The sequence below is a fragment of the Pongo abelii genome, chromosome 3 (genome assembly GCF_028885655.2).
Source record: "Pongo abelii isolate AG06213 chromosome 3, NHGRI_mPonAbe1-v2.0_pri, whole genome shotgun sequence".
In the NCBI taxonomy this organism is placed as follows: Eukaryota; Metazoa; Chordata; class Mammalia; order Primates; family Hominidae; genus Pongo; species Pongo abelii.
Window position 1 is genome coordinate 47333244 of NC_071988.2, and position 21298 is coordinate 47354541.

General features: G+C 40.1%; 2 protein-coding genes across 8 annotated transcripts in view; both read right to left on the reverse strand.

Annotated features, from left to right (window-relative positions):
- Window positions 1-18347, reverse strand: part of CORIN (corin, serine peptidase) — a 269106-nt gene extending 250759 nt beyond the window's left edge. For 4 of the 5 annotated variants that reach the window (XM_063723401.1, XM_063723400.1, XM_063723399.1 and 1 more), the window contains exon 1: window positions 10328-18347. In XM_063723401.1, the coding sequence (XP_063579471.1) occupies window positions 10328-10390 (63 nt within the window). In that variant the 5' untranslated portion in view covers window positions 10391-18347. The remainder of the gene's footprint in view (window positions 1-10327) is intronic. The other variant, XM_063723402.1, reaches the window with a different exon arrangement.
- A 101-nt stretch (window positions 18348-18448) lies between these two features.
- NFXL1 (nuclear transcription factor, X-box binding like 1) overlaps window positions 18449-21298 on the reverse strand; it is a 66431-nt gene continuing 63581 nt past the window's right edge. For all 3 annotated transcript variants that reach the window (XM_002814724.5, XM_002814725.5, XM_002814723.5), the window contains exon 23: window positions 18449-19548. In XM_002814724.5, the coding sequence (XP_002814770.1) occupies window positions 19375-19548 (174 nt within the window). In that variant the 3' untranslated portion in view covers window positions 18449-19374. The remainder of the gene's footprint in view (window positions 19549-21298) is intronic.

A 21298-nucleotide genomic window follows, 5' to 3' on the forward strand; every position in this document is an offset into this window, starting at 1 on the left:
CACCCAAGGCTGCCTGGCTGATTTCCTGGTTTGGGTTTAGTGGTTTATTCAGACTCACTCTACTTCCTGAGTGGTTTTACTTTCAACCCTCCTAAATTTTAGAGATCTCAGGATTTTCCCTTTCTACCTTAAAGTTCTGCTCCTTTGCTATTCTGAGCACATTTTTATTATTATTTTTTAAAATTATTTCTTAACTTTGAATGCATAGGGGCATATTTCCCACCTAGTTATTTAAAGAAGAAGATTTTCTCCTGTGTCACACCTCCTCAGCACCCAGAGGCACACCTGGCACCCAGCTTGATCCTGGGCCATCTGGTGGAAGAGCCCTGATACCAATGACTGTCTCTCCTCGTTCTGTTCATCACCCATAGCTGCATACATAGGTAAGATGTTTGGATCTGACCTCTAGCCAGAGTAGATACCCTCAGAGAAACCAGAGCTATGGTGGTTTAAACTGCCTCCCAGCTTTCGTCTGATCAGTCTTTTGGGGTTGAACAGGCAATTTTTCACTTTGGCAGAGGGTCACTGTAAGAAGAATTAGCAAATGCCCACTAAGAGGGAAGTGGACACTAAGATCATGTAGGATGCCCCTTACCCAGGCAGCACTCCTATGGCATAATCAGAAATATGTATTTGTTTTTTTCCCCAATTCCTGACACAGGACTCCTTAAATCTCTTGGAATATCCTGAGTGATACGAGTGATAAGAGCACCTTTTGTTCTAACGAGGTGATTCTTGGATTCTTGAAAACCCCTAGCTAGCTTCAGGATAGGGGCTGGTCTCCAGAAAAACCAAACTTTGATTAGAAGCCTAAAGCTTTCAGCCCTACTCCCCAACCTCCTGGGAGGAGAGAGGGCTAGACATTGAATTAATAACCACATACTCATGCCTGTGTGATGAACAAAATCTCCATAAAAACCCCTAAGTGTCAGGACTTAGAGTTTCTGAATTGATGAACACATCTACATTCTGGGAGCACTCCAACTCCATGGGGACAGAAGCTCCTGCACTTTCTAAGGGCATTGTGATCACATCAGGACCTCCCAGATAATCCAAGATAATCTCCCCATCTCAAAATCCTTAATTTAATTACATTTGCAAAGTCCCTTTTGACAATTTTGACATATAAAATAATATTCACAGGTCTCAGGGATTAGGATGTGGGTTTATTCTAGGGGGTCATTGTTCAGACCATCTCACTCCATATAACCCTGTACTCTCTCATACCGTAGATATTTGCTACATGTCCTTATTGAGCACGTGCAATGTAGCGCATTTGAATGGAGAAATGCTATAAGGGTAGTGAAATTTAAAGACTTGTTATAAAAAAAAAGGTAGGCCGGGCGCGGTGGCTCACGCCTGTAATCTCAGCACTTTGGGAGGCCGAGGCGGACGGATCACGAGGTCAGGAGATCGAGACCATCCTGGCTAACACAGTGAAACCCCGTCTCTACTAAAAATACAAAAAATTAGCCGGGCATGGTGGTGGGCGCCTGTAGTCCCAGCTACTCAGGAGGCTGAGGCAGGAGAATGGCGTGAACCCGGGAGGCGGAGCTTGCGGTAAGCCGAGATCGCGCCACTGCACTCCAGCCTGGGCGACAGGGCGAGACTCCGTCTCAAAAAAAAAAAAAAAAAAAAGGTAAAAGATTTCATTAATTTTTATGTTGATTACATATTAAAATTATAAAATCTTGGATACATTGAGTTAAATAAGCTATCTTATTAAGTTCAAATTTATCTGTTTCTTTTTGCTTTTTCAGTGCAGCTACTAGACAATCTAAAATTACATCTGTGGCTAACATTATATTTCTACTGGGGCAGGACCTTTCTGGACCTTCTGGACCTTCTGGACCTTGGCCTAGGCACCTCTTCATCTGGCTGTTCATTCGTATCCTTTATCATAAACCAGTGAATGTGAGTTAAGTGTTATCCTGAGTTCTGTGAGCCATTAGGGCAAATTATCAAACCTGAAGAGGGAGGGAGTTATGGGAACCCCTGATTCATGGCCAATCAGTCAGAAGTGCAGGTGGCCCAGAACTTGCAACTGTCATCTAAAGTGGGGGCAGTCTTGTGGGATCTGGCACTAACTCCAGGTAGATAGTGTCAGAATTGAGTTGAATTATTGGACACCCAGTTGGTGTCAGAGAGTCGCAGCAGTGGTGTCAGGAAAGATACCATGCATCCGGTGTCAGGAAGGAAAAAACACACCAGCTTGTCGCTATCAGAAAGGGAGGAGAGAAACAATAAAGTAAAATGGGACAGCGTCCTGCTTATTTTCTGCTGCCACATAAAAATTATAGCCTTTAGATCAAAAAAGGCCCTGAAAGAGTAAATAGTCCAACTACCTCATTTTACACAAGTAAACCAGGATCTAAAAGGTTAACTGACTTCTGTAAAATCTCAGCAACCTAGTACCAACTTCTTATTGAACTCCCCTTTCTGATGGTGCTTGACTTGGACAAAACTGTTTTAAAGGATGACAGAGAAATAGTAAATAAAACAATATAGCTTTGATTTCCAAACCACACTACAGAGGAGTAGCATCTTGCTCCCAGAATAAGGCTCTAAAATAGGCACATGAAGATGAAAATCATGTACTGTCAAACTAATCCCTGAAAAGACTTAAGAGAGTGTCACATTGGAGACCAATGTAACTTCCAACAATAAATCCCACATGGTGTTTTTTTTGTTTGTTTGTTTTTTGTTTTTTTTTTTTTTCAGAGCTGGAACAGGCTCATCAGTTGAGTATCAGATTAATTAATTGGCTTGAGGTTAGAGAATAAAATGGCACAATCTTTAAACCCAGGATTACACGTGGTACTGCAAAAAGGATACACATAAAAGGCACCAGCTTCTGAAACTAATGGCAGATTGCTTTCTCTCATCTTTTGCTCTTACTCCAGGACACTGAATAGAATGACTCATATTAATTAAACATTCATCTCTCCTCCCTGCACTCATGGTTTAGGGTTTATTGCTTAGTTAGAAACTAAGCTTCACAAGTGCATGAATCCCTGTTTCATTCATAGATGTCTCCTAAGTGCCTAATAATATACCTGTCACATAAATGTTTGTTAAATAAGGGGATGAATGTATTCTTTTTGTCCAGGCTGTATAGTTGAATTCTCATACATTAAAGCTATTTAGGTCTAGCTATGGCTTTCACTTCTTGGGAAGTTGTGGTGCTATTGCCAGAAAAATTCAAACGGAACTATGCATAAAGATTTTTCACCATTCAGGAGGTTCTTGGAGTCCCAGATTAAGATTTCCTGGTACTGTCAATTTCAGCACAATGACACTTTTGTGGCTTCAGAGACACTGACACCTACTTTCATAGCTGCATAGGACTTTAAAACTCCCCCAAAGTGCTACAGACAAAAGGTACTCTTCAAGTGCTGTCAACCTAAAGGTTAACGGGTGGAAGGGACCCTGAGCTAAGGAAGCACAAGCTGGAGACACCAAAATGGTCTTCGCAACTTGCCTCTATATTTTCTGCCCTGCTCCTAAGCCAGCCTGTTGGCCAACTGGCCCTTCTCCACAGATGTCATCTTGAGCCTCTTACAGAGTTTCAGCACTGACATTAATGACAAGATGGATCACCTACAGGACCACCTTGGATCCTCAACCAGCCTGATCAAGCATTGACACTGCATTTGTCACCACCAGCTCTGATGGTTTGGACATGTAGAAATGTATTGCAGGAGAATATGCAAACAGCTGCTGTAAGGTGAGCTGATCGAGACAACTGCCAGCAGGCAGAGGGGAAGGCATAATTAATGGGCACCCTTCAGCAGAGCTCGGAGCAGACCAAACGCCAATGCAGAAGGCTCAAGAAAGAGGCAAACAGACTAGCCAGTGCTCCAGGATGACTGTGGCTCTTTATGAGTGAAGAGAAAGGGTAGAGACTGAAGACAGAGCTGGGGACAGTGACAGGCTTGGGGAAGAACAGTTGATTCAGCAGTCCCAAGGTGAGTCATCCCATGTGTTCCACACCCAGGTAGAAAACACTCATTAGCAGAACATAGTCTCCCAATCTGCATGATGATCGTCTGTCCATGAGAATAATAAACATTACAGATTGTGCTTGCACTAAAGCAGATTTAGTAAAGCCTCAGGAACAGAATATACTTCATGGGGTAAGAAATCCAGCTAGGGAAAAGACTGACCTATCTATGCATCTGTAATGGGTTGAATAGTGTCTCCAAAATATATGTCCACCGAGAACCTCAAAATGTGTCCTTCCTTTGGATATAGGGTCTTTGCAGTTGTACTTAGTTAGGACGAGGTCACACTGGATTAGGGTGAAGCCTAAATCCAATATGACTGATGTTCTTATAATAAGAGAACACAGAGAAACACACACCAGGAAGGCCATGGAAGTAAAATATATAGTTTGGCAAATGAGGATGAGTTCAAGAAAGGGTCCTACGTAATGAGGTGGAGTATTAGTTTTTAAGCCTGATTAAATTAAACACTTGGTGGATCTTTCCCCTAAACATTGAACTTAGTATTATAGTGCTTTCATTCTTGTAAAAAATGGTACAACATGTAGGAGTACATATGGAGGGAGAAGAGCCTCCTTCTGTTGTATTAGTTTCTGCTCTAAAGCCAGGAAAATCATCGGCCGTAAAGCTCATAGGGAGGGAAAAGAACAATACATAAGCAAAATCATCAAGGCTGAAGGGGAGAACTCAGAGGATTATGTGACTAATACTCACTTGTCAGTGATTTATACATGAATCTGGCCATTTACTATTCAACAAATGCCTAAGCCATGTAAGAGACCTCAACAAAACAGAAGTGATTCTGCTATAGGAAACAACTTCTTAAAAGAAAAAGAAGCAAATAGAGGTGCTTTACGGGAAAACCTTTTCTTTTCTTTTCTTTTTTCTTTTTTTTTTTTTTTTTGAGATGGAGTCTCGCTCTATCACCCAGGCTGGAGTGCACTGGGATGATCTCGGCTCACTGGAGCCTCCGCCTCCTGGATTTAAGCAATTCTCTTGCCTCAGCCTCCCAAGTAGCTGGGACTACAGGCAGGTGCCATCACACCCTGGTAATTTTTTTGTATTTTTAGTAGAGATGGTGTTTTGCCATGTTGGCCAAGCTGGTCTCGAACTCCTGACCTCAGGTGATCCGTCTGGCTCAGCCTCCAGTAATCCCAGTGAGCCACTGTGCCTTGGCCTAGGAAAATTTTTATCATCCTAAAATCTTATATCATCACTCAAGCAAAAGAAAGCTCTAGAACTGCCTGAGAGAACAGCCTGCAACAAAGGAGATCATGTATCTGTGCTGCCCAATACAGTTGCCACCAGCTTTATAAAATAACTGAGCACTTAAAATGTGCCCAAGGAGACTGAAGAAATAAATTTTTAATTTGATTTAATGTTGATTAAATTTAAACAACCACAATTGGCTAAGAGCTACTCCATTGCATCACATGGCTCTAGAGTCACAGAAAGCTGCCTGTGGAAAAAGTCTTGAGACATTTCTCACCAAGTCTAGGATGAGACTGGATCCTCAAGTAAAAACAGATTAGGAAACAAATCACCAAAGCAATTATGAGCAAGAAAAAAAAAGCTAGAAGTATCATACGTCATGATTTCAAAATATATTACAAAGCTACACTAATCAAAACAGTATGGTACTCATATGAAAACAGCCATATGGCCAAACAGAAGAGAGATCCCAGAAATAAACTCATACATACATGGTTGACAAGGATGCCAAGAATATACAATGGAGGAAAGATATGTCTTCAACAAATGGTGCTGGGAAAACTGTCTATACATATGCAAAAGAATAACATTGGACCTTTATCTCACGCCATGCACAAAAATCAAGTTAAAATGGATTAAAGACTTAACCATAAGACCTGAAACTGTAAAATTTATGACAGAAAACATAAGGGAAAATCTTGACATTGACCTTGGCGATAATTTCTTGGATACAACACCAAAAGCATAGGCAAAAAAAAAAAAGCAATAATAACCAAATAAGATTATGCTGAACTAAAAATCTTCTGCATAGCAAACGATATGATCAACAAAATGAAAAGGCAATCTATAAAGTGGGAGAAAATATTTGCGAATCATATATCTGATAAAGGATTAATATCCAACATATATAAGGAACTCCTTCAATTCAGTAGCCAAAAAGCTAATAGCCTGATTTTAAAATGGGAAAAATACCTAAATAGACATTACTCTGAAGAAGACATACAAATGGCCAGTAAGTATATGAAAGATGCTCAACATCATTGATCATCAGGGAATTACAAATCAAAACCACAAAGAGATTTCAGCCCTTTGCCACTGTTAACATGATCAAAAAACAAAAGATGACAAGTGTTGGATGCCAAGAAAATGGATCTCTTGTATATGGTTCATGGGAATGTAAATTGGTGCAACCATTATGGGAAAGAGTATGGAAGTTCCTCAAAAAAATTAAAAATAGAACTATCATATGATCCAGCATATGGTACCAGCATACAGTATAGAACTACCATATGATCCCATTTCAAGATATGTACCCAAAGAATTTAAAATTGGGATCTTGAAAAGACATCTGCATTCCCATGTGCATTGCAGCATTATTCACAATAGCAAAAAACATAGGAGCAGCCTAATGTCCACTGATAGATGAATGGATAAAGAAAAATGGGGTATATATAAACTGTATGTATATATACTTACAGTAGACTATTACTCAGCCTTAACAAAGAAACAAATCCTACCATTTCTGACAACAGAGATGAACCTAGAGGACACTATGCTAAGTGAAATAAGCCAGACACAGAAGGACAAATACTACATGATCCCACTTAAATGAGGAATCTTAAAATAGTCAAACTCATAGAAGCAGAGAGTAGAATGGTGGTTTCCCAGAGGAGGAGGAAATGGGGGAGGTATTGGACCAAGGGTGTAAAGTTTCAGTAATGCAAGATAAATAAGTCCTAGAGATCTACTACACAGCGTGGCTTCTGTAGTTAACGATACTATATTCTATACTTAAAAATTTGCTAGGTGGGTAGATCTTATGTTAAGTGTCCTTATAACAAAATAATAATAACAATAATAAAGATGGCAGAAGGGAACTTTTGAAGATGATGGATAGGTTTGTGACATTAATCGTGGTGATGGTTTTATAGATGTATACTTGTTTCCAAACTTATCAGATTGTTTACATTAAATATATACAGGTTTTGCTCGCCAATACTTCAATAAAGTAGTTTTTTAAAAAAAGGTTAGGGAACCTTCATTGGAATATACCACTATTACATAAAGTACTTCTAGTACATATTCCATAGTCTGCAGTGTCCTTACCAGTGGTCAGTAGTACCATCTACATTTTCTGACCAAGGAAACTGAGGCCCAGCAAGAAGATTATTTGACTTGCCCAGAGCCTTGCGGTTCTTAAGGGGCAGAGTCAGAGGTCTGACACCAAAGCTCCTACTCTTCCCACCAAGGCAGGTCATCTACAGCACCTTCTACTCTTAAGGGGTCTGCCATTTCCACTCTCTCTGAACAGACATAAAACAAACAAGTGTATTATGTCTGTGTGTGTCTTTATGTGAGTGTGTAGACTCTGAGGAACAGGTAAGTCTTGGAATCCCTGGAGTGTTTAGTGTGAACCTAGTATGTTTAGCCAGCCAGTATCAGGTCAGTACCCTTTAGCCAGCCAGCCTCATTTTCCATTTGGTCCAGCAAAATGGAATGCCAAGAATAGTGATGGGGCTAACAGGATGCATGAATGCATACTTGTTGAACAACTTATTAGGTAGAAGTAGCAGGTCAAACAAACCTTTCCCCCTCAGATACACTCAGCAACAATTCAGTGTTGCGGCTCTCCTGCTCCTCAGAGAGCTCTTATTACCCCAGCAGTGGAGACACTCAGAAACCCTAAGACCACAAGTCTTTGTGTTGAAAGAGGCTAGAAGTGCGGAAAAGAGGAAAAATAAGGAAAGGAGTACCTCATTAACAGTATGGAGATTCGAAAGTACAGGCTTTTGAAAGTGACTCTCTGGAGCTCCTGGGCCACTCAGCTTCTCCTCTAACTTCCTGTCTGCCCCCAACAGTGGGGGAGGTCAACGGAGGGGCTGGCCAGTCAATAGAACTAGCAAATGCTGAAATCCACATGAAGCTATGGTGGAGAATGTGACCCTTCCAAAAGGAAACCACAGCTGGTTGTGGAATGCAAGATGCGGAAGCACTGATGCCTGCCTTCTATGCTGTTGCTATTGTGATTTCTGCAGCATTATGAGGAAGGTTTCTGATGGAATGAGTTTTGCATCTTTTAAGAAAGTGTCCCTATACCTGGATATGTGCTTGATGAGGTTAATAGAGCAATTCTTGGTGTGTCTTTTTAACCCACAGGAAGGTTAACAGAGGCTTTCATCGTTGGTCCTGTAAGCCTACCCTGAAAGAAACTTTCTGGAAAGAGTCCCCTCCCCCTTAAAAAATGCTTTATAGAATCTTGAGGTTTTGAGGTTGATGTGTTTCCACACCCAAATAACCCCAAAATAGTTCATCCTATTGAAATTCTTGGTGTCCTGGAAAGCATTCTATGGAAAACCTGCCTGGTCAGCCAAGCCCACACGTGAGTCTATGCAGACATCTCCTCTAACCTCTCAAGCCCCAGGATCTGAGGACCAATTTTTAGCACAATCTCACACAACAAAACTATTGGGCACCTAATAATAGAAACAAGCTAATGAATGTTTTAACTGTGACCAAAAAAATGGTTTAATAACTTTTTATAAATGCATTGTTTCTTCTCATTGTCTCAGGGTTATGCCAAAATTAATTTCAAAACTATCTGCTTAAATGTGTCCTTGGACAATAATCACCAGTAAGTCCTGACTTCACCCCCTTTCTGATAGCGGTCTGACGTTCCTTTGCAGAGTTTCGCTTCCATCGATAAGTTACTTTAAATAAAAAGTTAAAATAAAAGCTAGAAGCCACAATTGTGCCTATGTCAGCTGTCGAAGTCTTGTACAGGAGTCAGTCTTTGCAGCGCATCGTTCTCAGAAGTTTCCCGCGGGAGGAAAGCTCCACTTCACGAATTACTCGAACAGCTTCCCTGGGAATGCCCAGCCCCGCAGCTTCCCTGCTGAATTCATAGAGCTCCCAGGGCTCAGTCCCAGGAACCGGCAGCCGTGCGAAAAGCGCGTACGCTGCCATCCACTGGCCCCGAGCAGGTAGTAGCAGGAGTGGGGCGCCCGCCACGGGAGCTGGGAACTGGGTCCCAGTAAGATCCGACAAGACACCACCTCCCTTCCGCCCGCACAGCCTGCCCTCTCTGCCTGCAGCTAGCGTCACCGGTCGGTCCCCGATTCGGAGCAGCTGGGACCCTCGCGGTAGCAAGTGGATTCCGGGGCCCTAATGACACCGAAGGAGAGGGGCAGCCGTAAATTAGACCCTCTTCCTGGGGGCTCAAGTCAGTAGGGACTGTCCGTGGTGCCCTTCCCTTTCTTTCTCCTCCTGAACGAGAGCCAACGCTGCCCCTTCCCAGGACTGGATAGGAGCCAGCCAAATCCTACAGCGCGGAGCCTGCGCCTCCGGCGGCCAGCGCTCCTGTGCCTAGGCAGGTTCACGCCGGAGAAAGTTTGCACGCAGGGACCTACAAGTTGCCAGCACTCTGCAAGAGGGCCAGTTCTGGGATGCCAGCACTCTGCAAGAGGGCCAGTTCTGGGATGCCAGCACTTAGGACGGGCGAGTGATCCCTAGGCACCACCTGGGGACCAGGAAACCAAGCGCGAGCCCGGGCTGTGGAGGGACCGAGACCCAGGCGCTCGCAGCTGGGGAAGGGGGCTTACGTCTGGGGCAGGCAAGACTGCTGCACAGTCCTTCCAGCCACCAGGCGCCCGCGATGCCGGCGCAGAGAGGAAGCTGTAGATCCCCGAGGGGCTGGCTCCGACAGCTCCACCTGCAGCCTCCTCTGCCACCAGTGTGCAGCCAAGTCCACTAGATGCGTGGAGGGCACCATGCGGAGGAGGGACTCTGCAGGAAAGGTGGCATCGCCCCCGCATGGAGACCGGGGTCTCCGGATCGAGCAGACTCGAACACTGAAGGAAAGCCTGCCCATGACCCTGGGAGGGTCTCGGACGCCGGGCGACTCGGGTGGAGGTCGGGACCAGGGCCGTGCGCCTGGGAACTGGGTGCAGGGCGCTGAGCGCGGAACTGTCAGAGCGGGAGCTCACCGACGGCTGGGGAATGAGGTGGCATCGGGCGGAGGAGAGGACGGGGGCGGGAAGAGCTGACTCTGAATTCACTGGGACTAAGAGGCCATCACATCTGGCTGCGGTAGGACAGTGAACCATCAATCTTACCGGCTTTGGGGACCCGGCTCTGCGGCAGCGCTCTTCCGGAGCGAGGGCAGGAGACTGTTTCATGGATAAAAAGTCTCGCTTATTCTTCTGTCCACTTTTATCTTGGTCGCTTTTCTCTCCTCTACGTGTCCCCCGGAGAGGCACTACGGATGCCTTTCTCCAAGCTCAAGAGAGACAAACTGAACTTTAAGCGCCAGGGGCCCCATATTTTGTCTGCTCTACAGAGCCCACCCGCGGACCACACCCTCCCTTCACTCCCGTCTCTGGGTCCCACCCATAAATAACCCGTAATGACAGATCCTCCGTGTCCCCACCTCTTTGCATTCAAAGAAGTTATTCTTCAGGGGCATATGGAAAGTCAGTTTCTGCTGGTCTCCCTCAAAAACTTACACTCCACGAGGGCAGCAGAAAAGGACAGGACGATTAAGTTGTGGAAGAGTGGTTGGGAGCAAGAGTTACTCTTCTCCAAATTTGCCATATCACATCGAAAGCATTTTCTTTTAACCAGAGTGTAGCCAATCAAAATTAACTGCAGGCGCTGGCAATTAAAGAACAAGTTTTTCTCAAAAAAGGTTTAACGTTTGGAGGGCATTATTTGCATCAGGCATATGGAAACTTGCCTTCTGTTAGGTATGCTGAAGAAACTGCTTTTGCCAGACTGCCTGAGTCTTTGCTGAGGCTGCAGGGACAAGGGAGAACCCCACCCTGACTGCTTCCAAAACCCTAGTTCCTGATTTCCTGCGGAGGGCACCTACAGGCTGAACCTAAAAGGCGAACAAATTCCTGCCTGTCATTCAAAAGCAGCTACCTTTTCTAAGGCAGCGTCAAGGAGGGCACTGGAGGTACTCAACACAGTTATGATTACTTTACCAAGTCCAAGGCAATTGTCAAAAGTGGCAAAGAAAGACACTTCACTGGGTTTTTCTTAGAAATGATTTTTCATCCAATTTCAATCAAGATCTTAGTGGAAATTTTGAAAATTACTCATGAGGTTATTGAATAAATCCATCCCCATTATTTAAAGAAAGCCATGTAAAGACAACAAAATATGGGCCAAGCACTTGTTCCAGAACATGATTGCTGAGAAAAAAATATGCATTTGTAAAATGGGGGGGCAGTATTTTGTTTCTGAAGTGAGATCAAATGTAGAAAATATTGCATATGTATAGTAAAATGACTGAAACACTGATTCCATGTTATTCTAACATCCGATTTGTAAACCAGTATCTGACAAATTTATCATAATTCACAATAATTCAGCTCATACTATGTGGCAGGTGTCATACTAAGCACTTTACATGTATTCTTTTAGTTCCACCAACTACTCTGAGGAAGAAGCTATTATTTTTATTTTAGAGATAAAAAAGCAGATTCAGCGAGCTGAAGTAACCAGCCTACGCAAGCTAGCAAGAAGCTGAGCTGGGATTCCCCCGAGGCAGTGACTTCCGGATTGTGTTCTTACTAAGATACTACCTCATCACACACCATCACCACAGCACGAGTCTGGGAATCAAGAACCTAAGAGATTCATCTGACAGCTCCACTGTGAGCAAATCACATAGTCTTTCTAGGCCACAGTTAACTCAGCCTATAACATGAGGGCTGGATTCAATTGCTAAGGTTTCTACAGGCATTCTGGGGCCAAGTACAAGTTTCTATTTCATCTCCTTTCTCTTCCACTTTCTGCCCTCTGGTGGAGGTGCTACAGGGACTGTGAAATTAAAGTAGCTACGTCAGTGGATTTGAGATAAGGTCGATCAGTCTCCCTCACTTTTCCACTTTTAGTTACTCTGAGAACTAAAGCTAATTGCATTAATGGTGTAAAATAAACATTTTTTAAACTTCCTTTTAGTAAGAAAACCCAACCAATTCTAGTTACCAACAGCACCAGAATACCTGAGGTATTCTTTGCATGAAGGTAATGATACAAAAAATGAGGGTAAACATGTTTTATATTCTTCATAATAAACTTTTAAAATGTCAAGAATCATAAACTATTAGAAGTCTCAAAACATATTCAAACTGATTTGAATATGCAGTGTGCTCATAGTAATCTTTAATGACCTATTTGAATTATTCTTTAAAAAAAACTAGCTACATTTGCATTTCAGCTTCAAGTGACAACCATCATCTAGTTTCTTAAAATAATTTTACAAAAAGAAACATTTCTAGCCTATTGAAACTTTTATTGTCTAGCACTTCAAGCATACATCCAACTAGTTAGATAATTTAAAAGAAAACACACACAAACCTTGAAGAGATTTATGGAAAAATTAAAGGTATTGAATATACCTCAGGAAACGGTGATTTTACAGAGCAAACTTTAGTCACATATCACATTACAGATCAAATTAGTACTTACTACTACAACTGAAGACAACTTAAGAACAAGAAAGAGATCTCGGAGAAGCAAGCAGCATCCCAGGATGATACCAGGCAAGCAGTAGCTAAAACAGATAGGCTACCCCATGGCTCATCTATTTAGCTATTCATTCAACTAATACTTATTTTGGGTCTGCTGGCTGCCAGATGAACAACCTAGACAGAGTTCCTGCCCTCACCAAGACTTTCAGTCTTGTGGAATGTATTAAACAAATACACAAACATGTAAACTATGAAAAATACTTGCAAATAATGTGAGAATAGCTTTGGGGAGTTAGAATGTAATATTTTCAGCTGAGATATAAAGATGCAAAGCCTTCAAAATAAAAAAAATTAAAAACAGCAAGAAAAAGGTAAACTGGAAATTTACCTGTTGCATAGAGGGGAGAGTTTATTTAGTCAAAAGGGAGAAAACAACATACCCATATGTACTATAATACACTAGTCCATTGATATATTCAGTATCTGATAAAATAATTTGTGTAGATCTTCTGTTTGATGTACATAATATTTCTGGGACATCAATCCCCTACTTTAATATATTACAGTAGTCATTGGCAAGGAGGTAATATCTGACCCCATAAGAAATTTCAAAGGAATTTTATTTTTAGTCCTCTCACACACCTAGTGCTACAGAGGGGTCCCATAACTGCAATTTCACTGCCTAAATATGCCCCTACCTTTGGCCAGCATCCCTCGACATGGAGCTCCCTCAATGACAGTAACCATATGTGCAAAAACTGAGATGCCTCACCTCACAACAGATTTTTTTTCTGATTTGTGAATCAATTTGAGATGTCTTAAAGTTATGAGGTAAAGTCACACATCTATATTATTGTAGCTAAGCTGTTCTATGTACTATGTGCCAGGCACTTCATAAAGTGACATATAATTTTCTAGGTTTTTCATTCTTGAAACAAATCTAGTTTCCTTTGTCATAAAATGAGAAGTGTAATAGGCTCACCTAATATGGCTGTTATGAGGATTACATACAGAAAGTGCTTTAAAATAGCTGTAGATACATAATAATAGTTAAAACTTATTGGGCACTTATTGTTATTTCTTATTGTCACCATTTTACAGAAGAAACTGAGGCTTACAAAGTTAAATAGCTTACATCTGCTTCAGTTCCCAATATCCAAGGACAGAGAGACATTAACAGCTGGAGTCACCTGGGTCCTCAGAGGTTCTTTTTACAGCCTTCCCTTTGGCTACTGCTGCATCTTTAGTGTTCTTGGTTTAACACCCGACTAATTCTTTGTTCTTCTGGAGATCAGCATACAGCATCTCCCATTGTTTTAATAATCTTGATTATAAAAGGATGGATGAGGCCCAAGCACCCTAAAAAGTCACCCTTGGCAGTGGACTAGATCCCCCACATGGGTGGCCTGGCTTAATCTTCACCTGTTTGCTTATGTGTAAGAACCCACAACACAGACCATATGCATAGTGAGGACAGAGTCTTCTATTAAGTTCATCACTGTGCCAGGTATCTAGGCAAAGAAAAAAAATACTTCTCAATGAGAAATGGAACACTTTAAAATAAATCTCTTCAAATTTTGTCTTAAATAGTGTATCTATTTCCAAATAAAGCCTGTTTCTGGTATTACTCATGAGCATTTAAAATAACATGAAGAGCCAAAAAATTCTTATATGTCATCTCTCTCTAAACACTAGCACAGAGATTAATCTGTATTTAAAATTTTTAACTTTCATAGCCATTAAGTTCAAGCATCATAACTTCTTTATAGAAGGCAAATGTTTTCACTGCTTTGCCTCAGTAAAATTCCTTTGACAATTTCAGTAGCAATTATACTTGAGATTGTTTTCATTTAATTTAGATGTGAAATTAACTGAAAAACACTGTCAATTCCGAAAAGCATTTAAAACAAAAAACTCTAAAGATTTCAATATACATATTCCACAAATTTCAAATAGGAAGCTAATACACTTTGTTAATGCCACAAGTAAGTAGGAAAACAAGACCACCACATTCACAGTCTTAGGCCATTGTTAGTGACTATTTGGTAACTTTTTCCATTCCTTCTCTAATTCGCTCAGATTCGCTCAGATTCAGCTAAAAGGACATTACTTTATTTCCCTCAGAACAAATCAGTATAACTACTTAGATAAAACTTAACTTGTCCCTGCATCATTATAGTCTTTTCTCTATATCGTAGCCAGCGGTCTTTAAAAAAAAAGTCTCCTCCTTGTTTAAAGCCTTCCAATGCTGTCCATTGCAACTCAAATACAACTCAAATTTCTTACCCTGGTTTATCAAGCATGACATAAACTGGCCTAGACATATCCTCCTCTCAATTTAAATTTCATTAGGCTCCAGCCACACCAGCCCTTCTTTCTGCTCCTCAGGTGTGCCAAGCACTTCCCAAACTGGGGACTTTGTACTTACTGCTTTCTCTTGTATAGATTTTTCACCCATCTTCAAATGGAGCTCTTTCAGGTCATGACTCTAATATCCCCATCTCAGAGGGATTTTCCCATTCTAAATTAGCCAGTGTCCTTGTACCCCCTACTTCCACCACATTCTATACCATTCCTCTTATTTTCTTGAATACCACTTACCACACATAAAATCACGTTCATTTTTTATGTCTATTACCTGCCTGTGCTTGTCTGTGCCTTAGCAACAATATAGGAGGAAAGATCACCATTATCTCCAGAACACATAAAGTTCCTGACATATAGGAAACACATCTGTTAACTGAATAAGTGAAGGAATAGTTGTGTGACTTTGGATAAATAAGTTACACTCTGAGCTAGCCAAAAAGATGAAAAAACAACAAACAACTTCATATATCATTCATTCAGTCTCCTTCCTCTGCTCCTAAATTCTTTTCCCCAAATTAGGAAAAAAAATTAGGAAGTACAGAAGCCCTACAAACAAGAGATATGAACTAGGTTTCATGTTCACTTAACAGGCCAAGATTCTGACATAGATGGAAATGACTTTCCATGTAGACACCCGGTTGTTCCCTTAACACTCAACTTTTAGTTAGCACAGGTAAAAACTTGAATGTAGTGTATCTGATTTACAGCCTCTGAAATGCCAACCCTGTCATTCTACCACTGGGAAATGTTAACAATTCTAAAATCAAAACACCCATGAAGAAAGGAATGACTGTCCTTTAATTCTGGACACCAGCTAATACTTAGGGCCAGGTGCAGAGGCTCATGCCTGTAATCCCAGCACTTTGGGAGGATGAAGTGGGCAGATCACTTGAGGCTAGGAGTTCGAGACCAGCCTGGCCAACGTGGTGAAACCCCATCTCTACTAAAAATACAAAAAAAAAACCCAAAAACAACAATAACAACAAAAATTAGCTGGGCTTGGTGGCACACGCCTATAATCCTAGCTACTTGGGAGGCTGAGGCACAAGAATCACTTGAACCTGGAAGGCGGAGGTTGCAGTGAACTGAGATCACGCCACTGCACTCCAGCCTGGGCAACAGAGTGAGATTCTGTCTCCAAAAAAAAAGGATATGACACTAAATTTTGAATTAGATCCAGCATAATTTTAAAATCCTCCTTCCTACTTCCGCAATCAGGCAGGAGAATGAAATAAAGGGCATTCAATTAGGAAAAGAGGAAGTCAAATTGTCCCTGTTTGCAGATGACATGATTGTATATCTAGAAAACCCCAGTCTCAGCCCAAAATCTCCTTAAGCTGATAAGCAACTTCAGGAAAGTCTCAGGATACAAAATCAATGTGCAAAAATCACAAGCATTCTTATACACCAATAACAGACAAACAGAGAGCCAAAACATGAGTGAACTCCCATTCACAACTGCTTCAAAGAGAATAAAATACCTAGGAATCCAACTTACAACGGATGTGAAGGACCTCTTCAAGAAGAACTACAAACCACTGCTCATTGAAATAAAAGAAGATACAAAGAAATGGAAGAACATTCCATGCTCATGGGTAGGAAGAATCAATATCATGAAAATGGCCATACTGCCCAAGGTAATTTATAGATTCAATGCCATCCCCATCAAGCTACCAATGACTTTCTTCACAGAATTGGAAAAAACTACTTTAAAGTTCATATGGAACCAAAAAAGAGCCCGCATTGCCAAGTCAATCCTAAGCCAAAAGAACAAAGCTGGAGGCATCACACTACCTGACTTTAAACTATACTACAAGGCTACAGTAACTAAAACAGCATGGTACTGGTACCAAAACAGAGATATAGACCAATGGAACAGAACAGAGCCCTCAGAAATAATGCCACATATCTACAACTATCTGATCTTTGACGAACCTGACAAAAACAAGAAATGGGGAAAGGATTCCCTATTTAATAAATGGTGCTGGGAAAACTGGCTAGCCATATATAGAAAGCTAAAACTGGATCCCTTCCTTATGCCTTATACAAAAATTAATTCAAGATGGAGTAAAGACTTACATGTTAGACCTAAAACCATAAAAACCCTAGAAGAAAACCTAGGCAAGACCATTCAGGACATAGGCATGGGCAAGGACTTCATGTCTAAAACACCAAAAGCAATGGCAACAAAAGCCAAAATTGACAAATGGGATCTAATTAAACTCAAGAGCTTCTGCACAGCAAAAGAAACCACCATCAGAGTGAAAAGGCAACCTACAGAATGGGAGAAAATTTTTGCAACCTACTCATCTGACAAAAGGCTAATATCCAGAATCTACAATGAACTCAAACAAATTTACAAGAAAAAAACAACCCCATCAAAAAGTAGGTGAAGGATATGAACAGACACTTCTCAAAAGAAGACATTTATGCAGCCAAAAAACGTGAAAAAATGCTCATCATCACTGGCCATCAGTGAAATGCAAATCAAAACCACAATGAGATACCATCTCACACCAGTTAGAATGGCAATCATTAAAAAGTCAGGGAACAACAGGTGCTGGAGAGGATGTGGAGAAATAGGAACACTCTTACACTGTTGGTGGGACTGTAAACTAGTTCAACCATTGTGGAAGTCAGTGTGGTGATTCCTCAGGGATCTAGAACTAGAAATCCCATTTGACCCAGCCATCCCATTACTGGGTATATACCCAAACGATTATAAATCATGCTGCTATAAAGACACATGCACACGTATGTTTACTGCAGCACTATTCACAATAGCAAAGACTTGGAACCAACCCAAATGTCCAACAATGATAGACTGGATTAAGAAAATGTGGCACATATGCACCATGGAATACTATGCAGCCATAAAAAATGATGAGTTCATGTCCTTTGTAGGGACATGGATGAAGCTGAAACCATCATTCTCAGCAAACTATCGCAAGGACAGAAAACCAAACACCGCATGTTCTCACTCATAGGTGGAAATTGAACAATGAGAACACATGGACACAGGAAGGGGAACATCACACACCAGGGACAGTTGTGGGGTGGGGGGAGTGGGGAGGGATAGCATTAGGAGATATACCTAATGCTAAATGATGAGTTAATGGGTGCAGCACACCAACATGGCTCATGTATACATATGTAACAAACCTGCATGTTGTGCACATGTACCCCAAAACTTGAAGTGTAATAATAATAATAATAAATAAAAATAATAATAAAAAACACATATCTACCACTTTTTAGATACTTTTAGGTATCCATCAATGACTGTCTTCCACATTAAGTATTAGAATTGTATACATCGACACTAATGCCTAACTTAAAATTATAGGCTCCTGAATATTTTAGCTAATAATAAATATTCTAGATTACAAATTTGGTATCAAAAATTTTAATGAAAATATTAATCATATAAATTAAATAGCAGAACTATTTGAAAGGAATTATAATTCAAACAGATTTGACTTACTGATATTTCTCTATTTGTTTTCATAAGAACTGATTATTTTCAGCTGAAATCTATTTAAGATTGTGGTAAGGAGAAATGAGATTAAAGTACATAGAGCTCATAAGCCCTGTTGGCAGCACATATTCTTCATAAATGCTCATCTTCCTTTTATTATTTTTAAAAGACACACAAGTTTTACGAAACATGCCAGCTTCAGTTAAAAGCTTCTTACATAACAAATAGCCACATGTGAGGAATCTAGCCTGGCATTTGTTGAAAATAACTATATATTCTGAAGAACACGCCACATGTCATTTATTGATAAAAATTCCTCACTAATAAACCAACTTCTGAAATCTAATTACATACCTTCATGTCACAATTTAAGAGGTCTGTTAGAGAATCACTTTTTTAAAAAAGCACAAAGTTAACATTATCAAGAAAAGTACTCTATCATAAGTAACCAAAACATTAAGAAATATTTCTCTTACTGCAGATATGGCTCAGTTTCATCTGAATTATTTTTTAAAAAGTGTTGGTTTGAATTATTAAATGAAAAAACTAAGTACAAGGAAGCCCAATAAACAAAAACACATGTTACTCTGCCTCTAGCTAAGCCTTATGAAATATTTTACAGTTTCAGTCATGCCTTCACTTTAAACAGTATTTTACTGCCCTTTCTACTATACTAATTAAGATAAAGTTTAACATTCTGTCCTTCTAACAACAGCAGAGAGAATACAGAGACGAATGTAAATATATATCATGTTCTATAATATATATTTTCTAATATTTCAAATTTAACAACTTATCTAAATCCAATCTGAGTTACATTAAAAGATCAAAACTTTTTTTAATTGACATAATGGGTGATGTACCATGCAAACACCACAACCACAACTCCACACACTGAAAGGAGATAATATTTATGTTTTTGCCATAGTGATAGCTCAACTGCCACTTCATCTCTTTTCCTGTTCTTCTTCCGACGACCCTTCAGTCTGTTTTCAAAAGCTTCTAGTTCAGCCTAAATAAAAACAGCATCATTTTAATTAAATTCAATGCATACACCGATTTGAAACTTTCCATTTACATAAAAATCAATTTGGGTAATGTTTTAATAGTAATGATATATAGTCAATATATTGATTTGATTTTTTAAAACACCACTCTCCACTACTGATTGTATTCAACAAATTCAGCATTTAGGTAAGCAGAAAGGAGACTGGGAGATAACAGAAGAGAATATTTCAAACTGTAGGGCTGACTATGATACTAAATATTAAAATGTCTGATTAGGCCAGGCACGGTGGCTCATGCCTGTAATCCCAGCACTTTGGGAGGCTGAGGCAGGCGGGTCACAAGGTCAGGAGATCGAGACCATCCTAGCTAACATGGTGAAACCCCATCTCTACTAAAAATACAAAAAATTAGCCGGGCATGGTGACGGGTGCCTGTAGTCAGAGCTACTCGGGAGGCTGAGGCAGGAGAATGGCGTGAACCAGGCAGGCAGAGCTTGCAGTGAGCCAAGATCGCGCCACTGTATTCCAGCCTGGGCAACAGAGAGAGACTCCATCTCAAAAAAAATAAATAAATAAATAAAATAAAACATCTTATTAAATCAGGGTGCTCTAAAATATAGACACTGGTCTTATACATTGACACCATTATACTTCAACCCAATTATTATAGAACCAGCATTCTATAAAGCTTCTAGCAAGTGCTGTGATGCCTAGTGAGAATGAAGATACCTATAATTCTAGTTGTTTACAATGCATGCAATAAACATTAGTGGCTTTTAAGAAAGAAATTCAAGTGAGTAAAGAGAAAAAAGCTGACAGAACTCGATTCTTCTCTACCAAATACATTTTTTAAAAATAGTAAAAATTCTTCAAAGGAAAAAATTCTTCATGCTTTAAAATCAAAATGACTATTTCAGACATAAAAATTTTAAACTAGTACTAAAAGAAGATAACTGAATTGCATTCAATATCAAATGTGGATTTTTATCCTACTGCTAAGTACTTATTAAACTTTTATGCATAATAATGTAATATAATATGCTATAGTGCATAGTTAATTAAGACAATAGTTAAAATATATATGTATTTAATAATATCCACCTAAAACTTTGTAAATGGTTATTTAATAGGAGGAAATGTAAACTTTAGTTCACATATCCATTACTGTGGCCATAAACCACACTTGAAAAAGATCTAATAATAAACTTAGTTTAATACAAAGTGGCATTCTTCAATGAGCCAAAATGTCAGACTACTCGCAAGTGGTTAGTTTCTGACATATAAAAAACGTCAAAATATCTTAAAAGCAGGCAAACTTGAGGACCACAGACACAGTAAAATAACTGATGGTTAAATGGTGACTCACAGTCACCAAGTATATATTATGTGCTGCATACAGTGATCCCTCAGTATTTGTAGGAAATCGGTTCTAGGATCCCCTTGGATATAAAAACCTGAGGATGATCAAGTCTCTATATAAATAGTGGAGGATTTGCAAATAACACTCACACATCTTCCTGTATACTTTAAATCACTCTAGATTTCCTATAACACCTAATAACAATGTAAATGCTATGTGAATAGGTGTTACACTGTATTTTAACATGTGTATTATTTATTATTATTATTTTTTACTTGTTTTGAAACAAATTTTCGATCTGTGGTTGAATTCACAGATGCAGAACCTACATATACTAAGGACTGATTATATTCTGTTTAAAGAGTCAGTAAACAGGGAATGTATCTAAGATTTTC